Source organism: Syngnathus floridae, chromosome 14 (genome assembly GCF_059516105.1).
Source record: "Syngnathus floridae isolate MCC-2025c chromosome 14, RoL_Sflo_1.0, whole genome shotgun sequence".
NCBI lineage: Eukaryota > Metazoa > Chordata > Actinopteri > Syngnathiformes > Syngnathidae > Syngnathus > Syngnathus floridae.
Window position 1 is genome coordinate 6,877,483 of NC_142426.1, and position 23,496 is coordinate 6,900,978.

The following is a 23,496-nucleotide window of genomic DNA, read 5'->3' on the forward strand; positions in this document are numbered from 1 at the left end:
GTAAAATGCAATTGGAAGGGACCAAGAAAGACACACAGACTCTGTCCCGCTATATTTTTATTCAAAGTGCCAAGCCTGAAATGCTCTTAGATGTCTTTTTCTCCTCTTTCTCTCTTATCTGCAGCTGGTCTCTTTTTAACCTCCACTTAAGGCTTTGTTTATTTTTCCTCGAGATATTTTTGGCACTTTCCTTGTGACATCTTTATTTCTGTCTCAATCCTGCTGTTTGAAAGGAACACTTGATGTTTTGGGCAACGATGATGGTGCGCTGTTTTAATAGAGAGCGCGCGCGCGCGCGATGATCAGAGTGATACGAGTGTGATGTCAGCAGCCAGCTAAGCCAGCTTAAACAGTGCAAATGGAGAAGCAGAAAGCCAAAGAAGGAAATCTGCCCAAAGCTTTTTGGTTAACATATTAAGTGGATTTGCTTCAACGGAAATTCTGGCGATGAATGCAAATGTTGCACTTTTAGTCGAACTTTGAAATTCAGAACTTTGATTTGAGGTTAATGAATCCAATTGGAGTGTGGAATGCAGTCCCAATTATGGCATCCCTTAGAACTAGAAAGTAACTCAGAAAAGCGGCAAAACTACAAACTTGATACGTATTTGACTGCCATCAGCCCTGAAGCCAAGGCTCTCGAGTACCCTCTAGCGGCCACATGGGCAAACTGCTGTAAGCCATTCAATTTGTGCTTCTGCTCAGCAGATCCACACAATTTGACCTCAATGTTGAACAACTTCACTCGTCACAACGTCAAAATTTGGCCAAAGTATCTAATCTGTACCTACAAACGCGGCCATCTTTCTTTCTCGTTAACGCAAACAATCTCTGCTTTGATTTGATTGCCGTTTTGCTAAGAACTGTGAGGCTCCGCCCCTTTGTGGTACTCAAGCAGAAACAAGATGCTCTCCGATAGCTCTCTAATGATGGCGTGAGAATCTGGATGTGAAGCCAGAGCCTTCAGACGTTCAGTCACACCTTCCTGCTCCAGCATCCAGCTGTAATGTAAAGCTGAGAGGAGGATGGATTCAGGCTAACGTACGTACAATGAGGTATCGCAAGAAAAAGCTGAACCCACCATCTTGCGTGGTGACAAAATGAATGGCCCACACAGCCCACAGTTGCACGCCCGTGGGTTGACATGTCCCAAGGAGGTGGCAGAACGGGCGCAACGACCTAAACGTAAAGGCAGAGGTGACGCCGAGCACGAACGCCGCAATCAGAATTACACGATAATTCTGTCCCACCTGTAAACCACAATTTCATTCTCCAGATGGGTCCAAGCTGCAATGGAGACGTGCTGTGAGGGGAAAAGCCATCAATGAGATCCAGTTGGCTTCGTCTATGAAATAAAACATTTGCGCACACACCAGCTCCTCGAGGATGTGGCTGCGCAGCTTCTCGTCCAAGATCCAAGCCTCCGGCCGCGAGGTGAGGTGAGCAAGAATGCCGCCGGCAAAGTAGCGCACCTCCATCACCACCTTGGTGTCCTGCAGGAGGCTGACAATGTGCTCCAACAGGTCTGCCACCATCAGCTCCCTCTGAAGCTCCTCCACCTCTGCGATGTTGTTCTGAAAAATACATATATAGTCACACGAGGTTTCAGTGTGGAGAAGTCATTGAAATAATGACTCCACCCACCAGGAGCCCGAGAACTTTCCACTGAATGGAAGGTTCAGTGTAGTCGGACTGCAAAAAAAAAAAAGAAGAAGACCAAGGATTTGAACAAAACATTTTCTCTGGTTTTGGGTTGCCACGTGTGTATGGACATTTCTACCTCCAAAATGTCTTCATATAGCTCCAAGCCGTTACACTGGATAAAGTTGCGGGCCGCTACGGACATTTCATCGGTTAGGTTCCACAAAACGCTTAAAGCAAATTTCAGAGTGGAGTCGACTACTCCCAACATGGCCCTCTGCTCCACGATAGCCAACAACTGCTGTTGGGCGGATACAAAGTTGGTTGCAATCACGGCAAGAGAGGGAAACGCTTCCTCTTTACCTTCATGATGTAGACATCTTCCCCAAGCTTTGCAACCTCCGCTGTGGATAACTGCAAAGACAACAAAACAAAACCAGAAAATATTTGAGCCGAGAGAGAGAGCGAGAGTGTGACGGGTGATGCCACCTGACCTTGTCCACCAGGGTGGAGATAACAGCGACGGCCATCCTCTGAAGGGTGGGATCCTTGTAGCTGCTCAGCCAGTTAATCACCAGTGTGGCTGCTAAATACCTAAAGCGTGAGCGCAGCACGCATGAGGAACATAGACACGGCCTGTTCATGCTCTCCCAGATCTCAATTATTTCATAACAGTGTGAAGATAAACTGACGTGTCAAACGAGATGTTCTGGAGGATGTAGTTACTGCAGAGTGACAGAAGACAATTCTTTTGGACCTGAAACATAGAAAAAGGCAACAATGGACTGTCGTTTTTGCATTTGTTGATTTATTTCTTTTGTTTTAGTGAGGTACTTCTAATTTACACAGTCGGCGGGAAAAAAAGCGCCACCTGCGTATGTTGGTGGAAGGTCTTCATGCTGCGCAGCAGCTCCGTGACAGTGGAGCGAAGCAGGCCCACAGGCAAGGCCTTGGCCTGGTCCAGAGCGGTGAGGTTGAACACGCACGCCGTGGCCACCAGGTGGATAAGCAGACTCGTAGGGTGGCTCTGCATGGACCTCACCACCAGCTACGAGAGCAATCGCCAACAGGCTCGTTCATTTCGATGCACAACAATCAAGTGAAATGGAGCTTTCCGTTCACAAAAATGACTCATCCATAAACTATGTTGACTTATGGCAACCCAAAATGAACATCACCTCCAGTATTTCTGGTTGTGGTTTTTGTGAGTCGGTGGTCAAAATGTAGAGATGGTAGAGGGCCTCTCGGGTGAAACACACTCTGTCTCTGTACCTTCTGAGGGCCTCGCACAACTGCTTCTCATGAGCCTGTCCGGTTACCTGAACACATGCGTAGTCAAACGGGAAATGTGGGCTGAGGCGGCAAATCCTTACTTTGAGGTTTTTTTGCGCCGACAGGGCAGGGCAGGCGCAAACTCCAGTTGCCAGCAACCCCAAGAACACCAGCTCCTTCCTGGCCTCCACAAACGCAGCGACCGCTGCCTCGTTCATTCTCCTCCTGCCCGACAAGTCCAAAGACACCAAGGAGGGAAGAACCTCGTGTCCGACCCGCAGAAGATGCAGAAGATGCAGAACGGCATCTCCGTCACTCCGGTCGCCGTCCTGTGCTATGAAGTGGTCGTCTGATAAGTCCAAATGTCTCAGAGCGTCGAGCTGGACGAGCACAGAGAACAAAGCGTCCGCCATCGATTCCAGCTGCCGGAGGCAGTGGGCCGTCAAACACCTGAGCGTCGTCTTGCATCGGAGGAGAGCTGTCAGCTTGGAGACGGCGGTGCAGGAGATGTCTAAGCTCTCCAACTGAGGGAGAGAGCAGACATCTTCTAAGACGCCGTCATTCAGGTCGGTGCCGGCGAGGCTGAGCATCCGCAGGCCTGTCAGGGAACGGAGGTTATTGCCGCTGTCCGCCAGTGCGGCCCAGTCGAGACAGAGCCCGTTCAGGGACAGTTTCCAAAGGCTGGATCGACACTTCGGGTTGGACGCCAAGCCGGAGATGATTTGAGCGCCGCTGATGTCGCCTCGGGCCCAGGACGCATCCACTTCTCGAAGCCGGTGAGGGCAGACAGCCAGTCGGAAGGCTTCTGCCGACACCAGACAGCGGCGCAGGCAGCCTCGGCTCAAACGCAGCTCTTTGTGCTGACGGAAAATCCCAATGGTTTTGTCATTCACCATTCCTAGGGAAGCAAAACAATGTTCACAATCTATATCTTGGGTGTCAAATTGGGGATTTAAAGGCATTCGAGCAGAGGAAGAAATTGCACAAGAACCTTCGGAGACCAACTTGCGCAGTAGCTGGTCAGCTATCTCCCGAGGGAGGACCGAGGCCGAGGACAGCAGCAGAGAGCCGTCTGCTCGCTTACTGCACAGCCGCTCCAGGTTGAGGCACACCTGATCCAAGCACAGGTCGCACAGCGTCGGGGGGCATTCCCACTCCTAGGGCACATCACCCGGCCAAAGCCGTGCGTCACACAACATGTATGAGAAAAACGCCCACCAAGGAAGTTTTTGAAGAAGGCAGATGTGCGGTGCCTATTCTATCCCCAAGACCCGAGTGGCGCACTTAAATCACCTAATTGCAAGTCTACAAGTTCAAATGGACGTTAACAAATGTTGCCGCTGCTGACACCACCAATTTCAAACAACTCACCATGCTGCAGGAGTAAACAATCCGCACGAGATTACAAAACAACCAAGCGCTAATAGTCAACCACGCTATTTGCGTTTATTTACAGCCACAGGCGTCACTGGGAGCCAAGAAGAACGTATGCAACGGAGAAAAGTTCCCCAAGTATCCGCTGAAGAAATGGCGACGCGTCTGATCAGTTGCCGTGACGTCACCCAGAGAGCGTCTCGGCAATTTTGCGCTTGTTTTAGCACTCGGACACAATTCTTCCGTCCCCTGCATAAGCACGCTATTAACCGTGATTATTCAAATTGAACCCGTCAACAAAAAAGTATTAGGCAAGTTGCATTTCAAATCTCATTTAAAAGTGGGTTCAAATTAGAACGTATATACACAATGACAAATGTATCAAATATAGCGTCACTATTTTATTTTATTTTATTTTATTTTATTTTGTTTTGTTTTGTTTTGTTTTATTTTATTTTATTTTATTTTATTTTGTTTTATTTTATTTTATTTTATTTTATCATACAGTAATGTTTGTTCTATGCATGTGGTCAAACGTAAACATAAACACACGCACATGTTTGCGTTTGCTTTTCAGCAACATTTCAACATGCGGAGATTGTTCTCAATCATAAACAAACATCCCCTTTGTGGGTCACGCCCTCACGGCCACACTCCATGCAGTCACAGCACACTACATAAATAAAAACATCCTGCCGTGAACCTCGTAAGCAAAGCTGTCCTCCCACAAGTCCGTCTCTCCACGCATCAAAGCCTGAGAGCGATCGCCCTTCACGTTTCCAAACATTTTCGGGCCTTCTTCTTGACCGCACCCCGCCACTCCATGTCTTCGTGAGTACATAAACACAGCTGCCAATTGCATTTTGGGCCGCCACAGGATGCGCTCACATGGCATTTATGGAGGAGAACAAATCCAAAACAGACCTCTGATGTGTGTCCTCCAGCTACTGGACTGTCGACATTGGGTTTGGTTGGAATCATGCAAAAAGGAAGGCAGGGGAAGGAGATGATGCACAGCCATGCAAATCTGGTGTCTTTCCACAGATAGCCCATACAAGTTTTTATTCACCTTTTTCGAACTGTGGGAACTCTATTTTTCTTTTTTTTTTTAATGGGGGAGTGGCTCCTGCTTTCCAAAACCTAACATGACATCAGTGCAAGAAGGCAGGGCCAGGCCTCCTCTTTCCTGCGACGACTGAGGAAAGCAAAGCATCAGCCTCCCTCTTTCTGCACATGGACCACCCTCTAGTGTTCCCCTACCGGGCCGGGTGGACTGCGAGCGGGCCGTCATTCCCGATGAGAGCAAAGACTGAGGGAGCGTGAGGAGAGCGTGGAGGCGATGGCAACTCAACGCAGCTAAGACGCACGCTCGCATTCTTCGACCGCTGACAACCAAGACAGGTCAGAGGTCATTCTTCAAAGTTTGGTGAAAGCGATGAAAATATTTCATCTACGCATGAAGTAAGTCATTCAAAAGTTCAGAGCCGCTCCGGTTTTTATATTTATTTGGACATTCTTTCTGCATGCCTCCTCCTCCTCTTAAACAGTACGTACAAAGCTCATATGTCACCCCTCAGGGTGACTCTGATTAAATCCGTCTGTTGCGAAAAAAAAACAAAAGTGTGGTCTAATTGACACAGCCAATAACCTCAAGACAGCTTGATGTGAAAAACAGAAATCTGCAGAAAGGAACAATCGGTGCCATATGTTTGCTGGAAGTGACTCAGGCTCTTCAACATCCGCCCGACGCCGCGCTCGATGGACTCAGCCGGTGATCAGGAGATGCAAGCTCTGTCAAGTTTGGCATGTTTATTCGCAAGGGCCAGCGAAAAAGAAAGCAGCTGGCTCCGGGACAGCCCGGCTTGTGCTCCGTAGGTGGGGGAGCTCGGAACGGTTGCAGAAAAACGGGGAGATTTACTCAAGTGACAGCACCGAGGCCATTTTCCATCTTTGGCTAGGCAGGCAGATTATTGTTTAGCCCATGTGACAGCCTCGGGAGTGCGGGAGACACTTTCCCTCTGTGACGATTGTGAGTGAAACCACACGCAAAAAGTTGACATGATGGAGAGCGTATTTTTCCAATGACGTTGACAAAAGAGTATTATTCTGCCTGAGCAGCACTTTGAGCTTGGCTTTGGGATCTCTCCCATGAAGTGCGTGCGTGCGGTACAGACTCATCAGGAGCAACATGCATCAAGAGGTGACCACAGGAATGCGTCCGTCCGTCTGTGTCTCGAGCTCATTTATTTCTCCCTTGTTGGCATTTGTTACAACTCCTTGCTTTGCTTGTTTGGATGAGCTCCCCTGGGAAAGAAGTCGTGCGGCCTTTACGCGAGGGTCAAAAGAGGCCATGCTGGCTCCGAAGAATGAACCCAACCTCGGCTAGAAGTAAATGCACGGCTACCCAGCTAGGAAAATAACTTTTTGGTGATTTATCACGTTGGCCACGTCGAAAGCAGACGGCCTTCTGGATGGATGCGGCTCAAAGCTGGCGGCCCATTAGGACTACTTTCAGAGCCAAGCCTGCTTATTAAAGGAGGGGAACATCTTTAAATGTCAGCCGCTTCTTCTCCATTTGATAGCCCGTCAAAAGTAATAAGAAGCAAAGTACACACGTACGCCGTGTGCTCCTGCCAAACGTTGACTCAATAACGCTCATAAATCAGTCATTCCGGAACAGCCCGGCCCGCTGCTTCTGAAAACCATCCATTTCCTCTCTTTCGATCACAAATGCAGCCGAGATGTAAACGTATTCCCTCCGTAAGAGATTGACTTTTATTTTCCGCTAGCGTGCCAATTGTCATTACGCAGGTGAGCCGAGCCGGATGGGCTGACGTCTTAAAAATAGATCCCGGCATTCGCGCACACCCGGACACCTGATATGGCGAGGGCTATAATTAAAGAGAAGCCGCAAGCAAATGCATAGAAAATATGATTCTTGAGCATTTTTAGGGGAATTTCGACCGCAAGTGAACCATTGGCGCTTTTTGAGTTTTTTTTTTTGAAGAATCAGCCCGACTCACCAAATTGAAGCAAATAACTGGCTTGCTTTGTTGTCATATGTCAAACGTAAGGGTGGCATTTCCTCCCAATAAAAACTCTCAGCAAAATGTTCTGTACCTTTCTTCACCTTGACAGAAATCTTTGAGCCTGCCGAGAAGTCAAGAGCGAAAGAATGGGACCTGGAACGTGGAGCTTGTTGACTTTGTTTGGTCTGTCTCTGTGGAGCAACAGCCAAGCCCTGGTCACCAACCCCATCCTCTCGCGGGCGCCAAGAGCTGCAGGCTCCAATGGAGAAGACAGCAGGTGCTCCTACACCTTCCTGGTTCCCGAGGAGAAGATCACAGGCCCCATCTGCGCGGCCAGAGGTCCGGTCCCGGACAAAGACCGAGTGACACGCCTGGACGTGGCCGCCGTGCGTGACCTTCTGTCGAAGCAAAGGCGGGAGATGGAGACTCTGAAACTGGTGGTGGATGTGGACGGCAACTTGGTGAATGAGATGAAGCTGCTGAGGAAAGAGAGCAGGAACATGAATTCCAGGGTGACCCAGCTCTATATGCAGCTGCTGCACGAAATCATCAGGAAGAGGGACAACTCACTGGAGCTGGCTCAGTTGGAGACACGCATCCTGAACGCCACCGCCGAGTCGCTGCGGCTCTCCTCGCGTTACAAGGAGCTGGAGGCCAAATACGCCGCCCTCTCGGCCACCGTCAACAACCAGTCGGTCATGATCGGGGCTCTGGAAGAAAGTTGCATGAAGATGCAGGACCGCAGACAAGAGCCGCCGCCGCTCGGCCCGCCCATGGTGCACGTGGTGCCTGAGAACATTCCAGTCAACGTCCCGCGTTTCACCAATGAGATCCGAGGCGATAACAGCGGAAGCTTTGCCCGCGAAAGGGGATCTCGATCTGGGCCGTCACCCACCGGTGGCACCCTGGAAGTCCAGAAACACCCGCAAACAAACTTCAGCGCTGAAGGTGAGTTGATACTGAAGGAGAATGATGGTCACGAGGCAGTGCAGCTCTCGAAAAAGATGGGGGGGGGGAGATACGATGGAGGATGGTGGAACCGTTTGGTTCGATTCTGGGATTACGATTCGATTCTTAGTTTGAGTCTGATTCAAGTTCTTTTTTCCAAGCATGATTTCCATTTCTATGGATGTATTCATTCATTTGGAGAACATTCACCACTTTGCAGGTCAGCTATAACAAAATTACACACACAGTCACTTTGAGTTGGTCTTCAGGTGGTCCCACGGGCGGGCGACCTCGTTTCAAAAGGTTAAAGATCTGCAAATTCAGCTGCGGTCGTCCGACTCCTCGCTTGAGCGTAAATGCCCGTGTGGAAACAAAAACGCTGGCTGGCTGGCTGGCTGTCATGCCTGAAGTGAGGCCGGGGAATTAAAGCAAAGCAAAGAAAATCTTACCGGCTCCATTTTGCTCATCAACAGAAATTCCTTGCACATTTAGCTCAGCCTCACCCAAGAATAATAAAGTGTGTAAGGTTTCTGTATGTGGAAACGAGACTGTTCCATTGCTTCGCAGACGCGGACCAAAGCCAGACTGCCATGATAGGCTCAAACCACTAAGTGCCTTTGGGGTACCAAATCCAGTGCTTAATATTTCATAAACGCCGTCATGAGGAGAAGTCTTCGCTATTGTATCATGCATACCTGATGACTGTAACTCGCGTGATTGGAATTGAAAATGGCAAGCTTGATGAAATTATTGAAAATTAAAAGCATGACCTAATTCGCACCTCTTTTCTCAAACTCTATCAGGCTGTTAGTTTTCTCGCTTTTTATTTTCTTAAATGAAACGTCATTAAAAAAGAAAAGAAAAAACACTCTCCTCATCTAGTGTTGCAGCTGCAAATTTGGAATGAACATTTCCGGAAGTCGTCCGAGTAATCAAAAGAGAAAATCCCAAACATAAACAATACAGTATCTTTTCATAGCTGCTTGAACAAAGCAGATGAAAACAGAAAAAAACTCGGCCTACTTCACAGAAGTCTAAGATCACATGTCGTCTATGTTTCTCGAACAGATTAGTCTCGTGTTTCAGTCTGTTACACTGCCAGTGAGGAAATGGAAGACGGTTGCTTCTTCTGGAAGCCAGTAGATGGCCCGAGTGTAGCCAATTCAATAGAATTGATCTCACATACTTATCACGATGGACTGACTGTTCCCCAATTGATCCGCTGTGAATATCGTGACAGTTGATCCTGCACTTAGCCGCGTGTCAGGCCAAGCCATCTAGCTAGCTTCCTCGCCCGCTAGCCTATTTTGATGATATTATTGAGCATTTGGAGTTGTTCTTGCCCTCCAGGTCCATTCAGAGATTGTCTGGAGGCTCAAGAGGCCGGCCACGTGGCCAGCGGCATGTATCTGATCAAACCTGACGAAGCAGAGAAGTCCCTGCAAGTCTGGTGTGAGCAGGACATGGACAACGGCGGCTGGACTGTGATTCTGAGCAGGAAAGACGGCTCTGTTAACTTCTTCAGGAACTGGGAAAATTACAAGGTGATTACACTGACGCTGTTTGGGGTTTCCTCAACTTCAGACTGCTTGAGCCAGAGATAACAGTGTTGCCTTTATGGGGCCCGCAGGAACCTCGTGGGCGGACCATTTCCTATAGGTCAGAGCGCTTGTGTTTTCATTGTAAAAATATATAACGCCACGTCAGCAGTGTTATTCATCCCAGGCTTTTGAGTTAGAGATTTTTTTTCCATGATGAAACATTGGCTGGCTGGCTCGGTGGAAAGCTATGTTCCACCGCTCAGTCAAAACCGCTACTATCAAGCGGTCGGTGTCGTCCAGGACGGATGGCTGCTTGGCGTAGTGAGCACACATGGGTTTTTTCATCATCAAAGATCTGGGAGGAAAAGGTGGAGTAGATCACCCCTGCAAGGAAGCCAACATTTCATTCCAATTGCTCTTTCGTTGACACCGATTTGCCTCTGTGCTCTCCCGCAAAGCCACAAGGGGAGGAAAGGGCTCACGTCTTTCATCAAACGCTGGCGTACTTAAGTCCCAAACCTCAAGCATCCTTTCTGAGTAAAGTGTTATGGAGGCACGTAGCCAGATTGTGATTGACGAGCTCCGCGGTGGTAGCATTCAGAGAACTGGTGGCTATTTTCCAATAGGAATTGATTTCATTCAACTTCTACACACACAAGTAGTAATAGAAAGGAGTTCCTGTGCCACAAACCTTTTCATTTTTGGTTGTAATCTTCCTCTCTGTCGCTCAGAGCGGGTTTGGCAACACAGACGGAGAGTACTGGCTGGGCCTGGAAGGCATTTACAAGCTGGGCCGTCAGGGCGACTACAAGCTGCAGGTGGAGTTGGAAGATTGGATGGATAAGAAAGTGTACGCTCAGTACAGTAGCTTCCACCTGGAGCCCGAGAGCGAGGGCTACCGTCTAAGGTTGGGCACATACCGAGGCAACGCCGGCGACTCCCTCAGCAGCCACAACGGCAAACAGTTCACTACTCTGGATCGAGACAAGGACGCCTTCTCAGGTACGCTAGCTGTTGTTTGGCTAACAAAGGATCATTTCTAAAAGCCAACTTCTACTCGCAGGCAACTGTGCACATTTCCACAAAGGCGGCTGGTGGTACAACGCCTGCGGCCAAGCCAATCTTAACGGCGTGTGGTACAGCGGAGGAGTCTACAGAAGCAAATTCCAGGACGGGATCTTCTGGGCTGACTACGGTGGAGGCTTCTACTCCATGAAGTCCGTGCGTCTGATGATTCGGCCCATAGATGCGTGATGAGGCACTGACTCCGCTCACTAAATTTCAAGCCCGTTTGAAAGTGTGACGTCATAAATCCAGGAGGGCTCAACCACAACATCGGTTGCAGGACGTCACTCTTCTTCTTTTTTTTTTTTTATATCGGACTGCTTTGTTTATATGTATATGCATATCACTATGTTTACTATCGTTACTTTAACCAATCGTGATCTCTCTCTATATATATGGAGGAACTGCTGGTGCAGTTGAATCAATGTTACGCAACAAGTCTCATTCGACAACCTTTGCTCGCCCGCTACATCCAAACAGCAGCTGCAAGGATTAAAATCTTGACACTGCTCTTCCTACCTCACCGCCAATATAAACATCTGAAGGAAACACACTTTGTTGCTATTTAACCTGTGCTATCGTTCCTGGGAACTGGAAAATCGAGTTTTATTTTTACACGCCCCATCTGAAATCAAGGCCTTTCGTTTTCTCTTCATATGACTTTATATGAAATGTTAGATCCTCTAATTTATATGTGAGTGAAAAGGGGCAAAGCATCATTTTGTGAGCCTTCTTAGATCTATGGACTTATCTTGCTGGTTTCACTCATTCAACCTTTGATTTTGGAGTAGCAACAAAGGAATTGTGTTTTTTGCAGAGTTTGAAGATTTATGGACACTTAATTAGACAAACAATAAGAAACACATTCCGCGAGGTCAGACATGAAAAAAAGCCGTCCAGATTTCCACGTTGGAGAAATCGCTGGCTTCTCTTTTAAATACACAGACATTTACATTCTTTCCACACAAAAGTGCTCGAGCCGTTTGTTCTCATCACGGGTCGCTGTGCATGCTGAGCCAAGTGGAGTTTGCGTCCTTCGAGTGTTTGAAGGACAAGCGGCCTTTGGTCCCTCAACTGAAAATAGGCTGCGTCCTCGTTCTCTTCGGCTGTTCGCACCCAAAATTTTACAGGGATTTTACGAGTCGCTCCGTCCTATTTAGAGCCAATTGAATGATCTGATTTTGTGCCATTAACTAAGGTGCATGCACAGTTCAAACGTTTTATTCATTCTTTTGTGAGACTGCACCCAAATTCCGAGCTTATCTTGCGGATGCGAATGGTGCAGATAAATGGGCGCATTAAATCCAGGAAGAAACAGATTGTCTTCATGGAAAGAAAGTTGTCAGACTGGAACATTCTGTACTTCATTCGATTGAAACGAGGAGTTGGGTTCAACGTTCATGGTTGTCTGATCCTTGTTGTTGCTGGAAGACACGGATATGAGTCACAACAACATTTCATTCAGAGTGTGAACACATTTTTGCGGATAAGTGGAAAAGAGCAATTCATCGGTTTGTGGAGGACGCATAACCGCAATAATTTATGACCAAGTATTTGTCACACCATTGTTTGTGTGTGTTTTCCGATCACTGAGTGTTTTCACCATCTTGTGCATATTAGTACCAAATCATGAGTTGTTTTTTGGGGGGTTTTTTTGGGAGGGGGGGGGGTTAGGTGCATCATATGGATGGAGATGACAAAAGTGGCAAAAAAGAAAGATAAAATGTGTCTATCCGTATATGATTTGAGATAATAAAGAACATTGTGTAATTTCTTTGGATTTAGTTCCATGAAGCGAAAGGTCTTGTTTGTTTTGAAAAGCATTATGGCATCTAAAATCACATGGAAGGAACTCTTTCCCTTTTCCAAATTTGGTATGAATTAACCCCCTTGTGGATATTAAAGGCCCTTCCAATGTAACAATTTTGTCCCAGTGACATTTGGCCCCTCGAATGCTTATAATTTGTGTCATCAACAGACAGGATGTGAAGCTGTTTTCACTAAAAATAAGCACCGCGACTAATTTATGCCCGTAGTCAAGCAGTTAAAGCACCCAAGAATGTCCGTACTTTTGATTTAAAGCCGAACAGACGCTTGTTTAAAATGGATAATCATTTGAAAGGATCTGGGAAGGCTCAGTCTGCCACAGATTGATGCACTTTCCACTCTGAGTTTATTCAAGTGATTTTCCGTGTTGCTGTGAAACGCCGCGGCATGTGCTGAGCCTGTGAAAATTGGACTCATTTAACGTGGCTTGGAGGCAAATGTTAACCGAGCAACCAACGCAGACCAGATCAAACAAACAAAAGGAACACTGGAGACCTGAGAAGCGTGCCGCTTGAGTTTTAGGCGCATATTAAACACGTCCGCATTCCCTCGGTACACGACAGGACGTGCTGGTTTATTGTATTTCCTGACATGATCAAATAGTAAACTCGCAGAACACGTATAAAGTCAGCATTAGGACTCTGTTGGTCCAAAATAACGTGGCTTATGGGTACTGGAAATTCCATTCCACAATTTATGTGAGGGCTTATTGAAGGCCTTCAGAAGCACACACATCACGTTGGCTGTCAACTGTTTATTCATCAGAAACCCGCAAGCCACTTGGGAGAGAAGCAAAAATAACCAAATAGCGTTTTCGTTTGGATTCGGATTAGTTTTCTGCTGTCCGCCGTGTTACTGGTTTTAATTCAATTTGGGGTTGTAGTCAACATTTCCACCACAAGATGTCACACTGAACACAACATCTACTGGAAGCCAATGAAAGACGGGGTGCGTGTGTCCATTGATTAGATATCTCTATTATTAGCTACGTGCTCAATGTGAATAGAAGTGTGATACCTTGAGAGAGATCAGATGTCATACATGTCTGCAAGGTAATCCAATCCCACTTTGACGTTTGTGTGCAAGTGTTAGTGTGGTATTTGTTTTGCTGGGATTTATCTCTTAAAATAGGAAATACCATATTTTTATAAGTGCGTGTCATAAACATCTGTGCATGTTTTTTTAATAGTTAGTATTTTTTTTTAGCATTAGTATTTTATAGGCTTCTAATATTCCAGCAGATGACGCTGCTGAGTCAATCCATAGTTCACTGAATTCAAGTCCACTTTGGCTCCAGCATAGCCGTTGTCATCGGTGAGATATAAAAATATTTCCAAAGGATTGACACCTTTGAAAAAACAACGTTTATCGTCGATGAAGGTTGATGAATTCGGAAACGACTCAATGGGCTCATATGTGTATTTAATCTCAGTCACGAGGTGAGGCAATCTTCCAAAAAGAGGACAGGTAAAATGAAATTAGTCTGTCTGCTGTATATGTCAAACTGTCTGACTACATGTGATCCTGCATTATTGGTATTTACATATTCGTTTTAAAAGCATTCTAAGATCAGCTAGCAAAAATGTGTAACAGCAGCAGGAGATTGTGCAAATCATTGCTACTAAATACCACCGTGTTGATTGAATTTAGAGCGAACGACAAAACACAAAGAAACTGCTGATCAACCTCAAACTACACATTAGTGTTAGAATAAGGGCTATAGAATTATCCGAGTCGTGTTGTTCTAAAACTACTTTTATTTATGTTTGTACGGCGACCTTGAGTGCCTTGAAAGGCTCCTTATAAATAAAATGTATTATTATTATTATAAACATTAGTGTTAGAATTAGGGCTGTAGAATGATCCGAGTCGTGTTGTTTTAAAACTACATTTATTTATGTTTGTACGGCGACCTTGAGTGCCTTGAAAGGCGCCTTATAAATAAAATGCATTATTATTCTTATTTTTTTATTATTATTATTATTGTGTAACAGGTGGCATGCACACCGTTTGGGGAGGGGCGAGCCAGTGCGCGTGCGCGAGAGTGCGTTCTACGTCAAAAGCGTAACATTCAGTACATAATGACATATGTGACAAGGTCTACACATAGGATAACAACAACCGTTACACAGTCTCCACCGGAGGCGTAAATTCGAACCGAGTCACCGGCGAACAGAACCAGATTTTTTTTCTTCTTTCCTCCGTCCTCTTTTTTCCCCCCTCCATCATCGTTAAGGCTACGGACGAACGAACAAAAATGGGAAAGGATTATTATAAAACACTCGGCATCAGTAAAGGAGCCACGGAAGAGGACATCAAGAAAGCATATAAAAAGCAGGCATTAAAATGGCACCCGGACAAGAACAAGTCCGCAGCAGCCGAGGAGAAATTCAAGGAGATCGCGGAAGCTTACGAGGTCCTCAGCGACCCCAAAAAACGGGACATCTACGACCAGCATGGCGAAGAAGGTAACGTCATTACAACTGTCAATCATGTTCAATAGCGTGACGTAATGTGTCCGTTAAGGTTAAGTCAAAATATATTTCGCTTTCCCCCTTCACAGTTAATAACAATCGATCAGGTTTAACGGCGGAACAGAATTTTTATTCTCGTAATATACCTAATTATTTGATCTCGAACTTCAGCATATAGGCTATACATTTGTCAAATATGTGAAAATCTGAATTTTGATGTCAAATATCAGTTATTTGACAGATTGAGTCAGCCATCAGTTCTAAAAAGGGGTGAGGCAAACTACGTCATGTAGTATCGTTTTCTCACGGTATAGTAGCAAAACGTTGTGACAAAATATTTATATTCATATTTTTTTCCTGTCAGGGGACAGCTTTGATACACAAGTATCCATTATTGATCAGTTTTAACAAGGTGTGCAACAAAATATTGTGCATTCTGGAGTAACATGGATAGGAGAAAATATTGATACTGTGACAAACTATCGTATTGAACAATTCCGTATTGACAAAGAACGCAGATCCATTTCACTTGTGGCATTTTGAATGCCCGTTTTTGTGCTATTCAGATGTAACATAATATCGTATCGTTTTCTCAAATGGTACATAGTTGTGATAAAACTGGCCTACTGTGTCTTTTAAGAAGGAGAATAGCAACTATGTCTGATGTGAGTTCGTCTTTAAGGTCTCAAGGGAGGAAGCGGTCCCACTGGCGACAGCCAAGGCAACACCTTTACATACACCTTCCATGGAGACCCCCATGCCACTTTTGCCACCTTTTTTGGCGGCTCCAACCCCTTTGAGATGTTCTTCGGGCGCAAAGCGGGAAACGGGCGCGACGACGAGGACATGGAGGTGGATGGAAACGACCCCTTCGGTTCCTTCAGCAGCTTCAACCTGAACGGATTTCCCCGGGACGTGCACTCTGGCCCAGGCGGGCAGCAACAGCAGCAGCAGCAGAAGCAGCGGCGTAAACAGGACCCGGCTATCGTCCACGAGCTCAGAGTCTCCCTGGAGGAGGTCTTCCACGGCTGCACCAAACGGATGAAGATTTCTCGCAAACGGCTGAATCCAGATGGCAGGACCATGCGCACGGAGGACAAGATCCTCACCATCGAGATCAAACGAGGCTGGAAGGAAGGGACCAAGATCACGTTCCCACGTGAAGGAGACGAGTCGCTCAACACCATCCCGGCGGACATTGTATTTGTCATCAAGGACAAGCCGCATCCACATTTCAGGCGGGAGGGTTCCAACATCGTGTACCCCGTTCGAGTCAGCTTGCGACAGGTGATATATCAACTTTTCCCAATATTATATCTTCCTTTGCTGTATTTTGTGTTTAAAAAAGGGCATTGTCAAATCGCTGTACTTGTGGATATTTGTCACTTGACATAAATGAGGAGCAACAGCTAATAATAGCCGCGTGTGCGGGAAAATATCGCTATGGGAAACAGAGTGGGATTAAATGGTGTTTAAATATTTGTTCCGACTACTTTGGATGAATCATAGTTGGGGAGAGAGGGAGAGATTCATATCAGAACAGCTAGTAGGAGGAATGGTAAAAATACATGGCGGGATCGTGCATGCTCACACGTGGGTGGGTGCACGTGTGATATGTCAACGCTGATATTATGTACAGTAAGTGCAGAAGTACTATGCTCATTCAGAAGGACTGGACTAAAAGATCTCCCGGACCACTAGGAGGAAAAGTCGGTTTTGATGGGGCCTTACACACCGGGTATGTGTCAACTGACTGTTTTTCATCTTCTCTGCAGTCGTTGTGCGGATGCTCGGTGACCGTGTCCACCATCGATGGCAACACATGCAACATGAAGATCACCGACGTGGTGAAGCCAGGTATGAGGAAAACGGTGGCGGGCCAGGGTTTGCCCCTCCCCAAAAATCCGGAGCAAAGAGGAGACCTGGTAGTGGAGTTTGATGTGAACTTTCCAGAAACGTTGCCCGGCAACACTAAAGATGTCCTGAAGCGCCACCTACCCACTTAGGATAACTTACGGATCACACATGCCTGGAGAAATGTGCAATCTCTATTTTTGACTTTATTTTTTAAATAAATACCACGCATGCTGCCAAGTGGATGGAAGACTGGACCTTTTATGTACATGGGCCGCTATTACACGCTTTAGCCATAAATGTCCCGTGCTATGTGCCAGATGACAATCTCAGCATTTCATTGTGTCAAAATTTTAGCCATCATTGTGACTGTGTTTTAAAATAAATATTTCACTATTAACTGAGGCATTTAGCTAATAGTTGCCCACATTGTACATACTTTTCTGTATTTGAGTGGCCTAAACTGACATTCTCGACCCAATTAACACTGTATTATTAACATACCATATCAGAATTGCCCAAACAGAGGTACAGGGCCCCAAACTGGTTGACTTGAATTTACTTAGGGGGTCTGTCTGCAGACTGTAAGATGGGGACGTGGTGGAGATCCTGTTGAGGAATAAAGCTAGTTGGAGTTGAGCTAAATTGGAGTTCTCAGCTGCTGCTTTTCAGCTGCCAACACTGAACATTACATGACATTTGCGCCCACCAGGGGACGCTACATCACTCACCATGACGTAAATTTGGGGAGAGGGCCCCTCTGAGGGCTGAATACATGAATGTTGACACTGAGGGAGCTCATTTGTTTTTACCTCCAGCAATTCCATTCGCCACCATCCAATATTTACAATATTGAAAACTCTTTCTGATACATTGAGATCACGCAGTGATGCTGCACGAGACATGATGATGAAAAAAAAAATATGTTTCATGTTATCGTGCTATCTATTTATGCAAACGTGCATAAACGCATGAGGAAAATGTGTTATTTCCGGTGGTGGCGGGTGTACCTAATGTAATGGCCGCTTGGGTGCACAGGTGTACCGGTGCTGCCGCCGCCGCTCCCAGTGCGCCTGCGCCCAGCTGAAACGCGCACAGAGCGGCTATTGTTAGCCGGGCAGCCCGCAGGTTGCCTCTCTCATGCACTTGATCCCCGGCTACCTGTTGCACGATTCCCGCAGTCTTTCGATCCCCTGCAAAAGTCGTTGTTTCGGAGCGAGCCGCGGCCAGGTGAGCGACGGAAAATTCTCATCGGGGAAAAGAAGCGACGTTAAGCAAGACGGAAACGGGGAGGCAAAAAAACGAGATTACAACAGGTTCAAATGTTTTAGCGATTTGACGTGCTAACGAGACGCGCAAATATGCCGCTGGGCCCGTGGAGGAAGAAAAACAAGTCGACCAAGGAGCACCTGGTGGACAACGAGGAGGTCGGCGGCGGCCACCACGCAGGCGCGACTGGCTCGCTGCTCGCCGGCAACAAGTTGGCGTCGAACGGCGCCGTGGGGTTGCCGCCGCCTCCTGCCAACCTGCGGCCCAAACTGGTCTTTCACACGCAGTTGGCCCACGGAAGCCCCACCGGAAGAATCGAGGGCTTCTCCAACGTCAAGGAGCTGTACGTCAAGATTGCAGACGCCTTTAATATCACCCCACCCGAAGTAAGAGCACCCACCCACCGCGACACTTAACCCTAATCAGGGGCTTCACAAACTGGTGGAAAAAGTATTCAGGATTTACTTGCATAAATATAGTAAGAAAAAAAAAATCAGACCAAAATGAGGCATTTTTATAACTTTTTTCTTGTGATAATTTCAATATTCGACATCAAGCACAAACACGATTGTACTTTGGATATTGTGACGCATCCGGTGGTGGTCTTTCAAAGTGTGAATTCACAGGCGACTTTTGTGCGACTGGATGGTGAGTGAGATGTGAAGCTGAAAAAACTCAGCAATTCTGTCTGGCGCCTTCCAAAAGGAGCCAGACAAGGCAGGTTTTAGTCCGTGGGGTGCCATCATCTCTGTCTGTAGCACTCACGTGAATGTTCCCATTTGTACTTTTGTGATTAAAATGTGCTCATGAATAGATTTTGATAATGCCATGCGGGCGGACAAGTCTTAATAAACTAAATCCTGTAGGTGTTTGTAGCATGCATTCCACATGTATTAAAAAAAGTGATGTATTTCACATTGGAGGCTTGATAACAAATATAAAGAGCTTGATAGTCTTGATGACTAATAACTAGTTACATGTGTTGGTCAAGCTGGGCGTTTGTTTTTTTTTTTTTTGCTGACAAAAGATAAAATTCTTTGCTAAAGTCGATGCCGCCGCCAAGGTTGTTTAACACTCATGACAGATTAAAAGACTGAATATTGCAGTCACGTGTTGATGTGGGCCATGGCAGGAAGTCCCTGGCGTCCGCTTATGTGGGCACTCCCTCAAATTTGAGCAGATAACCTGCACCAGGCCGTTAGCCGTCCCACTGCTCCCTGAGGGAGCATCTCTTCTTTGAGCCTCCTCCCTCAGTAAACATGCAAAAATAAGTCACCAACTTTTTATTGATCCTGCTCTCGAGTGAAGCTGAATGAGAATTAAAATGTTAACTTGCAAGAGGGAGAGGTCTGGCTTCTCATTCTTGGAGCGTGATAGTTGGCACCAATCCACTGACATCTATGACATCATCTAAATTCACAGTCTAGCTAATGTGGGCACAAGCGGCGTCATCTTCAGGGTCAAAGTCTGCTTTTATCTGCTGTTATGGAGTTTCTGAGGTGTGGTCACCAGCACCGTTTACCTGCATGCACAGCCGTATTTACTTTGTTGTGATGGACTTTCTAATCCAACAGATTAAGTGCCACAATCTCATTTGTTCAAGGCGTGTGTGTAATTTACTGCATTTATTTGTATCATTTCTTATTTTTTTTCAGCATGTTGTTGGACTATGACAAGTGAGCAGTAAACATCCGATTTACTTTTAAGGTTAATGATTGCACCGCCTTGATGCTGATGACTGTGATTTGCTTTGTAAAAGCAGAAACCGCTGACCTCAGCACTCTCTAAAAGCAGCTAGCACACGAAAAAGCCTATTTGCAGTTGTATACTGATAAATAAATCATGGAATGAAAGACTATTACTGATAAATAAGTGGCATGGCACCCAACACTAAACTGTTTACATGCTCGCGTAAGTGCTGCTGTTTTGGTTAGCAACGGCGTTAGAGCAGGCTTAGCGTTGACTCGACAAACTGAGGTTTTGAATTGCGACACATTTTCTCTACAGATGGAAAGGCGTCAAATTGAGGAGAGGTGTTTATTTTTCATGTCGGCACGTTTATTTAGCAGCGCAAGTAGGCGGTGTTTGGGTGCGAGACTGAATGTTTGCGTTAAATTGCACTTTATTTTTGGACGCCTTTTAATTCATTTTGAAGTGGCCTTTAGTCACATGGAGGACTGAGCACCAGTATGAACAAAGGATTGGAAGGATTTAGGTCTGGCATAGTCCACTTTGTGCTAAACATTTGACTGAGCGAAGACATACAGCAGTTAGCTTGTCGTGCTAACTGTTAGCAGCCGTATGATGTGATTTTTGTGATTGTTTTCATCTTATCTTTTTTTTAATTCTATTTTATAATGCTTAAAGAATGTTGGACTGTTTCTAATATAATAGTATGGTAATTTTATGAGAGTGTTTCCATAAGTATTGCTTTCAGGTTAGAAGGGACGCCAGCTCACGCCAGGCAGCGCCAAAAGCTCCCTGGGGTGCGGAGAAGCTGCTTAAAACTGCTAGCAGCCTTGGTAACGGGCCGTAGGCGGTCACTAATGTACCTCCTGGTGGTGGCTTGAGAAGTGGGGGATGGGTGGCGGGCTGTTTGGGGGGTAAAAAAGTAGACCCTTCACCCTTGCATTCAGCCAACCTCTTCTCCTCTTGCGGCCCCCTTTCCATTATCACCCTCTTCTATTATGGTCTGGGTTCTCCATGGCAACGCATGTTCGTTCGTGTGTATCTGTGTGAGCGGTGCCTGTTGGTACACAGCGTGAAGAAGGCCCGATGGTGAATAACATGATTCACTCCCTTCTTTCACAAGAGAGACATTGTGGTTTTTGCTTCCAGATTGTTAAGCGTAGCAAATATTGTTACGTCGTCAAAACGCAGCTAAAGTTTGCGCCGTGTTTACGGGAGTGCAACAAATTAATTGGACCACTCGCTGGGTGTCAATCTGTTTAAAGTGCTGTGAAATCAGCTTAGTGCTTCTGTTCATCACACTGATGAGCTCGCTAAAGTGTGAAAGGTCATTTGTCTTTTTTATGGTCCACACACAGATGAGAGTCGGGGCCATCAGTGATTAACGCGCCTTCTGTCTGTTGTTTGATCTCAACTGACTGAATTGTTTTATTTTATTTTATTTTTTTTTTTATTTCTGTCACATAGATCCTCTTCTGCACACTCAACACACACAAGATCGACATGGACAAGCTGTTGGGCGGCCAGATCGGCTTGGAGGACTTCATCTTCGCCCACGTCCGGGGTATCAAGAAGGAGGTGGAGGTGTTCAAGTCGGAGGACGCGCTCGGACTCACTATTACTGACAACGGCGCGGGGTTTGCCTTCATCAAGGTGCTTCATCTCACATTTGCCACCATGCGATAAAAAGGCAGCACTGCATAATCACATCATGACAAAGAAAGCAAGCTAATAAGATTTTGTGACTTTTTTTTTAAAGCAAGAAAAGTATTTGATAGTCAAGTAGGGATTAGCTGCGGAAAATATTTTGCAGGAATGTTATGGACAAAAGTATTGGGACACATGACCATTCCACACATACCAGGGAGTTCAGTCTTTTCCTGTTGAGGGCTTAAAAAGTCATAGGATTGTGGGGCCTGCCTGCCTTAAGGTTGACATCTTTTTTTTTTTTTTCTTGTGTCCCACTCGATCTGGTTCTGCCTCGATTATAAAGCAATTCCATTCCAACCCAAATATGTCAAATCTACCAGAGTTGACATTTTTGTTATTACTGTACTTAAAGGCTTTCCCTTTAAGCGCATTTCACATAGCCGTGATTTTTTTTCCATTTGTGCAATCTTGTTTTCCGTGTTTGCCGATGGCAGCGCATTAAAGAGGGCAGCGTGGTGGACAAGGTGAAGGTGATCTGCGTGGGCGACCACATCGAGCGCATCAACGGTTGCAACATCGTGGGCACCCGCCACTATGAGGTAGCCCGCATGCTCAAGGAGCTGCCCAGGAACGAGACCTTCACCCTCAAGCTGGTGGAGCCCATGAAATCTTTTGGTGAGTGACACAAAGGCATATTTATTAATTCCCGTAAGACTACTAAATGAGGTGAAATCTGGCAGAAATGCTGGAGCCACGGTCCAAGGGCGCCAAGCCCAGCAGTGACAACAAAATTGTGAACGGCAAAGGAACGCTGAGACTTCGCGCCAAGGGCCCCGCGACAGTGGAGGACGAGGCAAGTGCTGTGACTAATCAATATGAAAGCAGATCAATAGAAAGCATATTAAAACACACCAGTTGTGTTTACATTATCCAGCCGACGGAGTTTGAAGAGAAAGCGGTGAAGAAGGTGGATGACCTGCTGGAGAGCTACATGGGCATCAGAGACACAGAACTTGGTCAGTGTTATTAAAAGATGAAATGTACTTCAAAGTGAAATACAACTGAAAGTTTTTTTTTGTCGAATTTCCATCCAGCGGCCACCATGGTGGAGGTGGGCCGTGACAAGAAGAATCCTGACGAGTTCGCCATGGCGCTGGACGAGACCCTCGGCGATTTCGCCTTCCCGGATGAGTTTGTCTTTGACGTCTGGGGCGCCATCGGAGATGCCAAGCAGGGAAGGTTCTAGGTTGACAACCCGCCCTTGAAAAACACACATGCACAAGTGAGTCTCTGTGATGCTTTGGGACACTTCTCCTGCCTAAACACGTAATAGCCGTGTCATTTTTAATACCACTTTTTTTAATAGTTTTTTAATATATAAATATAGTGATCACGCTGATTTGTCAGCTGTAATTTTAGCAATTTATTGGCGTTTGGTCGCTTTGAACGGGATATAGTATGTTAAATGGACTTTTTTAATTGCCTGTACGCAAACAGTTGGGTGATCCATGTGAAATTAAACAAGTAAATATTTTGTCAGCTGCCTGTTTTCCCAAAATGACTCAATTTTAATCATTTATGTAATCTTGCCTCTGACTTTATGATCATGATTTTGCAGCTAGGCAGGGTGAAATTGCCAATTGCTAGAGTGTTTTGGGAATCACAACAAAAGCTGTAATTTGTAGTGGGAGGGGTTGATCGAGACCACCCTCTCAAAACCAGTTGATTTAATTCACATGAAAAACAGGCTTAGTTAAATGTTTACCATTTAAAATGTAATTTTTTCTGCCATCACAACAAGAAGGGAATCACTGCTGTTGGACAATAAAAGTGTATTTTCAAAATTTCCATGTATTTCACTCA

The 23,496-nt window shown here is 46.0% G+C and overlaps 4 protein-coding genes across 9 annotated transcripts; 3 read left to right on the forward strand and 1 right to left on the reverse strand.

The window, feature by feature from the left end:
* Nucleotides 1-51: 51 nt before the first annotated feature.
* LOC148387380 (protein zyg-11 homolog) lies at nucleotides 52-5,355 on the reverse strand. Of its 4 annotated transcripts, none has more exons than XM_088396997.1 (14): nucleotides 5,212-5,355; nucleotides 3,905-4,070; nucleotides 3,015-3,811; nucleotides 2,820-2,960; nucleotides 2,513-2,689; nucleotides 2,334-2,398; nucleotides 2,136-2,235; nucleotides 2,005-2,055; nucleotides 1,781-1,939; nucleotides 1,645-1,692; nucleotides 1,374-1,574; nucleotides 1,251-1,303; nucleotides 1,082-1,179; nucleotides 52-1,014 (listed from the first exon to the last, which is right to left on the reverse strand). In XM_088396997.1, exons 1-14 carry the CDS (start codon nucleotides 5,338-5,340, stop codon nucleotides 857-859), a joined length of 2,343 nt encoding a protein of 780 aa, XP_088253123.1. In that variant the 5' UTR covers nucleotides 5,341-5,355; the 3' UTR covers nucleotides 52-856. The 4 variants fall into 4 exon arrangements, with proteins under 4 accessions (XP_088253123.1, XP_088253122.1, XP_088253124.1 ...); XM_088396996.1 differs by having other exon boundaries at nucleotides 1,781-1,942; XM_088396998.1 differs by lacking the exon at nucleotides 5,212-5,355 and adding an exon at nucleotides 4,285-4,464 and having other exon boundaries at nucleotides 1,781-1,942.
* On the forward strand, nucleotides 5,235-12,544 carry LOC148387381 (angiopoietin-related protein 1-like). Of its 2 annotated transcripts, none has more exons than XM_088397000.1 (5): nucleotides 5,235-5,748; nucleotides 7,426-8,264; nucleotides 9,615-9,808; nucleotides 10,537-10,807; nucleotides 10,869-12,544. In XM_088397000.1, the coding sequence occupies exons 2-5, from the start codon at nucleotides 7,463-7,465 to the stop codon at nucleotides 11,057-11,059; spliced, it is 1,458 nt and encodes a 485-aa protein (XP_088253126.1). In that variant the 5' UTR covers nucleotides 5,235-5,748; nucleotides 7,426-7,462; the 3' UTR covers nucleotides 11,060-12,544. The 2 variants fall into 2 exon arrangements, with proteins under 2 accessions (XP_088253126.1, XP_088253127.1); XM_088397001.1 differs by having other exon boundaries at nucleotides 5,235-5,688.
* Nucleotides 12,545-14,733: 2,189 nt separating this feature from the next.
* dnajb4 (DnaJ heat shock protein family (Hsp40) member B4) lies at nucleotides 14,734-17,442 on the forward strand. The gene is made up of 3 exons (XM_088395375.1): nucleotides 14,734-15,165; nucleotides 15,854-16,458; nucleotides 16,947-17,442. The coding sequence occupies exons 1-3, from the start codon at nucleotides 14,955-14,957 to the stop codon at nucleotides 17,175-17,177; spliced, it is 1,047 nt and encodes a 348-aa protein (XP_088251501.1). The 5' UTR covers nucleotides 14,734-14,954; the 3' UTR covers nucleotides 17,178-17,442.
* Nucleotides 17,443-18,075: 633 nt separating this feature from the next.
* On the forward strand, nucleotides 18,076-23,477 carry gipc2 (GIPC PDZ domain containing family, member 2). 2 transcript variants are annotated; one of them, XM_088395373.1, is made up of 7 exons: nucleotides 18,076-18,255; nucleotides 18,357-18,680; nucleotides 21,451-21,636; nucleotides 22,128-22,308; nucleotides 22,374-22,486; nucleotides 22,568-22,649; nucleotides 22,728-23,477. In XM_088395373.1, exons 1-7 carry the CDS (start codon nucleotides 18,166-18,168, stop codon nucleotides 22,877-22,879), a joined length of 1,128 nt encoding a protein of 375 aa, XP_088251499.1. In that variant the 5' UTR covers nucleotides 18,076-18,165; the 3' UTR covers nucleotides 22,880-23,477. The 2 variants fall into 2 exon arrangements, with proteins under 2 accessions (XP_088251499.1, XP_088251500.1); XM_088395374.1 differs by having other exon boundaries at nucleotides 18,077-18,680.
* The last annotated feature ends 19 nt before the right edge of the window (nucleotides 23,478-23,496 follow it).

Bases quoted from the DNA above. Each gene is read 5' to 3' on its own strand.
- LOC148387380 (XM_088396996.1), bottom strand. From the start codon at position 5,340: ATGGGCTATCTGTGGAAAGACACCAGATTTGCATGGCTGTGCATCATC. The intron at 2,690-2,819 runs GTGATGTTCATT...TTGCTCTCGTAG, and splicing joins CACAACCAGAAATACTGGAG to CTGGTGGTGAGGTCCATGCA. The intron at 2,236-2,333 runs GTCAGTTTATCT...CTCACGCTTTAG, and splicing joins CAGAACATCTCGTTTGACAC to GTATTTAGCAGCCACACTGG.
- LOC148387381 (XM_088397000.1), top strand. From the start codon at position 7,463: ATGGGACCTGGAACGTGGAGCTTGTTGACTTTGTTTGGTCTGTCTCTG. The intron at 9,809-10,536 runs GTGATTACACTG...TCTGTCGCTCAG, and splicing joins GGAACTGGGAAAATTACAAG to AGCGGGTTTGGCAACACAGA. The intron at 10,808-10,868 runs GTACGCTAGCTG...TTCTACTCGCAG, and splicing joins AGACAAGGACGCCTTCTCAG to GCAACTGTGCACATTTCCAC.
- dnajb4 (XM_088395375.1), top strand. From the start codon at position 14,955: ATGGGAAAGGATTATTATAAAACACTCGGCATCAGTAAAGGAGCCACG. The intron at 15,166-15,853 runs GTAACGTCATTA...TTCGTCTTTAAG, and splicing joins CGACCAGCATGGCGAAGAAG to GTCTCAAGGGAGGAAGCGGT. The intron at 16,459-16,946 runs GTGATATATCAA...TCTTCTCTGCAG, and splicing joins TTCGAGTCAGCTTGCGACAG to TCGTTGTGCGGATGCTCGGT.
- gipc2 (XM_088395373.1), top strand. From the start codon at position 18,166: ATGCACTTGATCCCCGGCTACCTGTTGCACGATTCCCGCAGTCTTTCG. The intron at 18,681-21,450 runs GTAAGAGCACCC...TCTGTCACATAG, and splicing joins TTAATATCACCCCACCCGAA to ATCCTCTTCTGCACACTCAA. The intron at 21,637-22,127 runs GTGCTTCATCTC...TGCCGATGGCAG, and splicing joins CGGGGTTTGCCTTCATCAAG to CGCATTAAAGAGGGCAGCGT.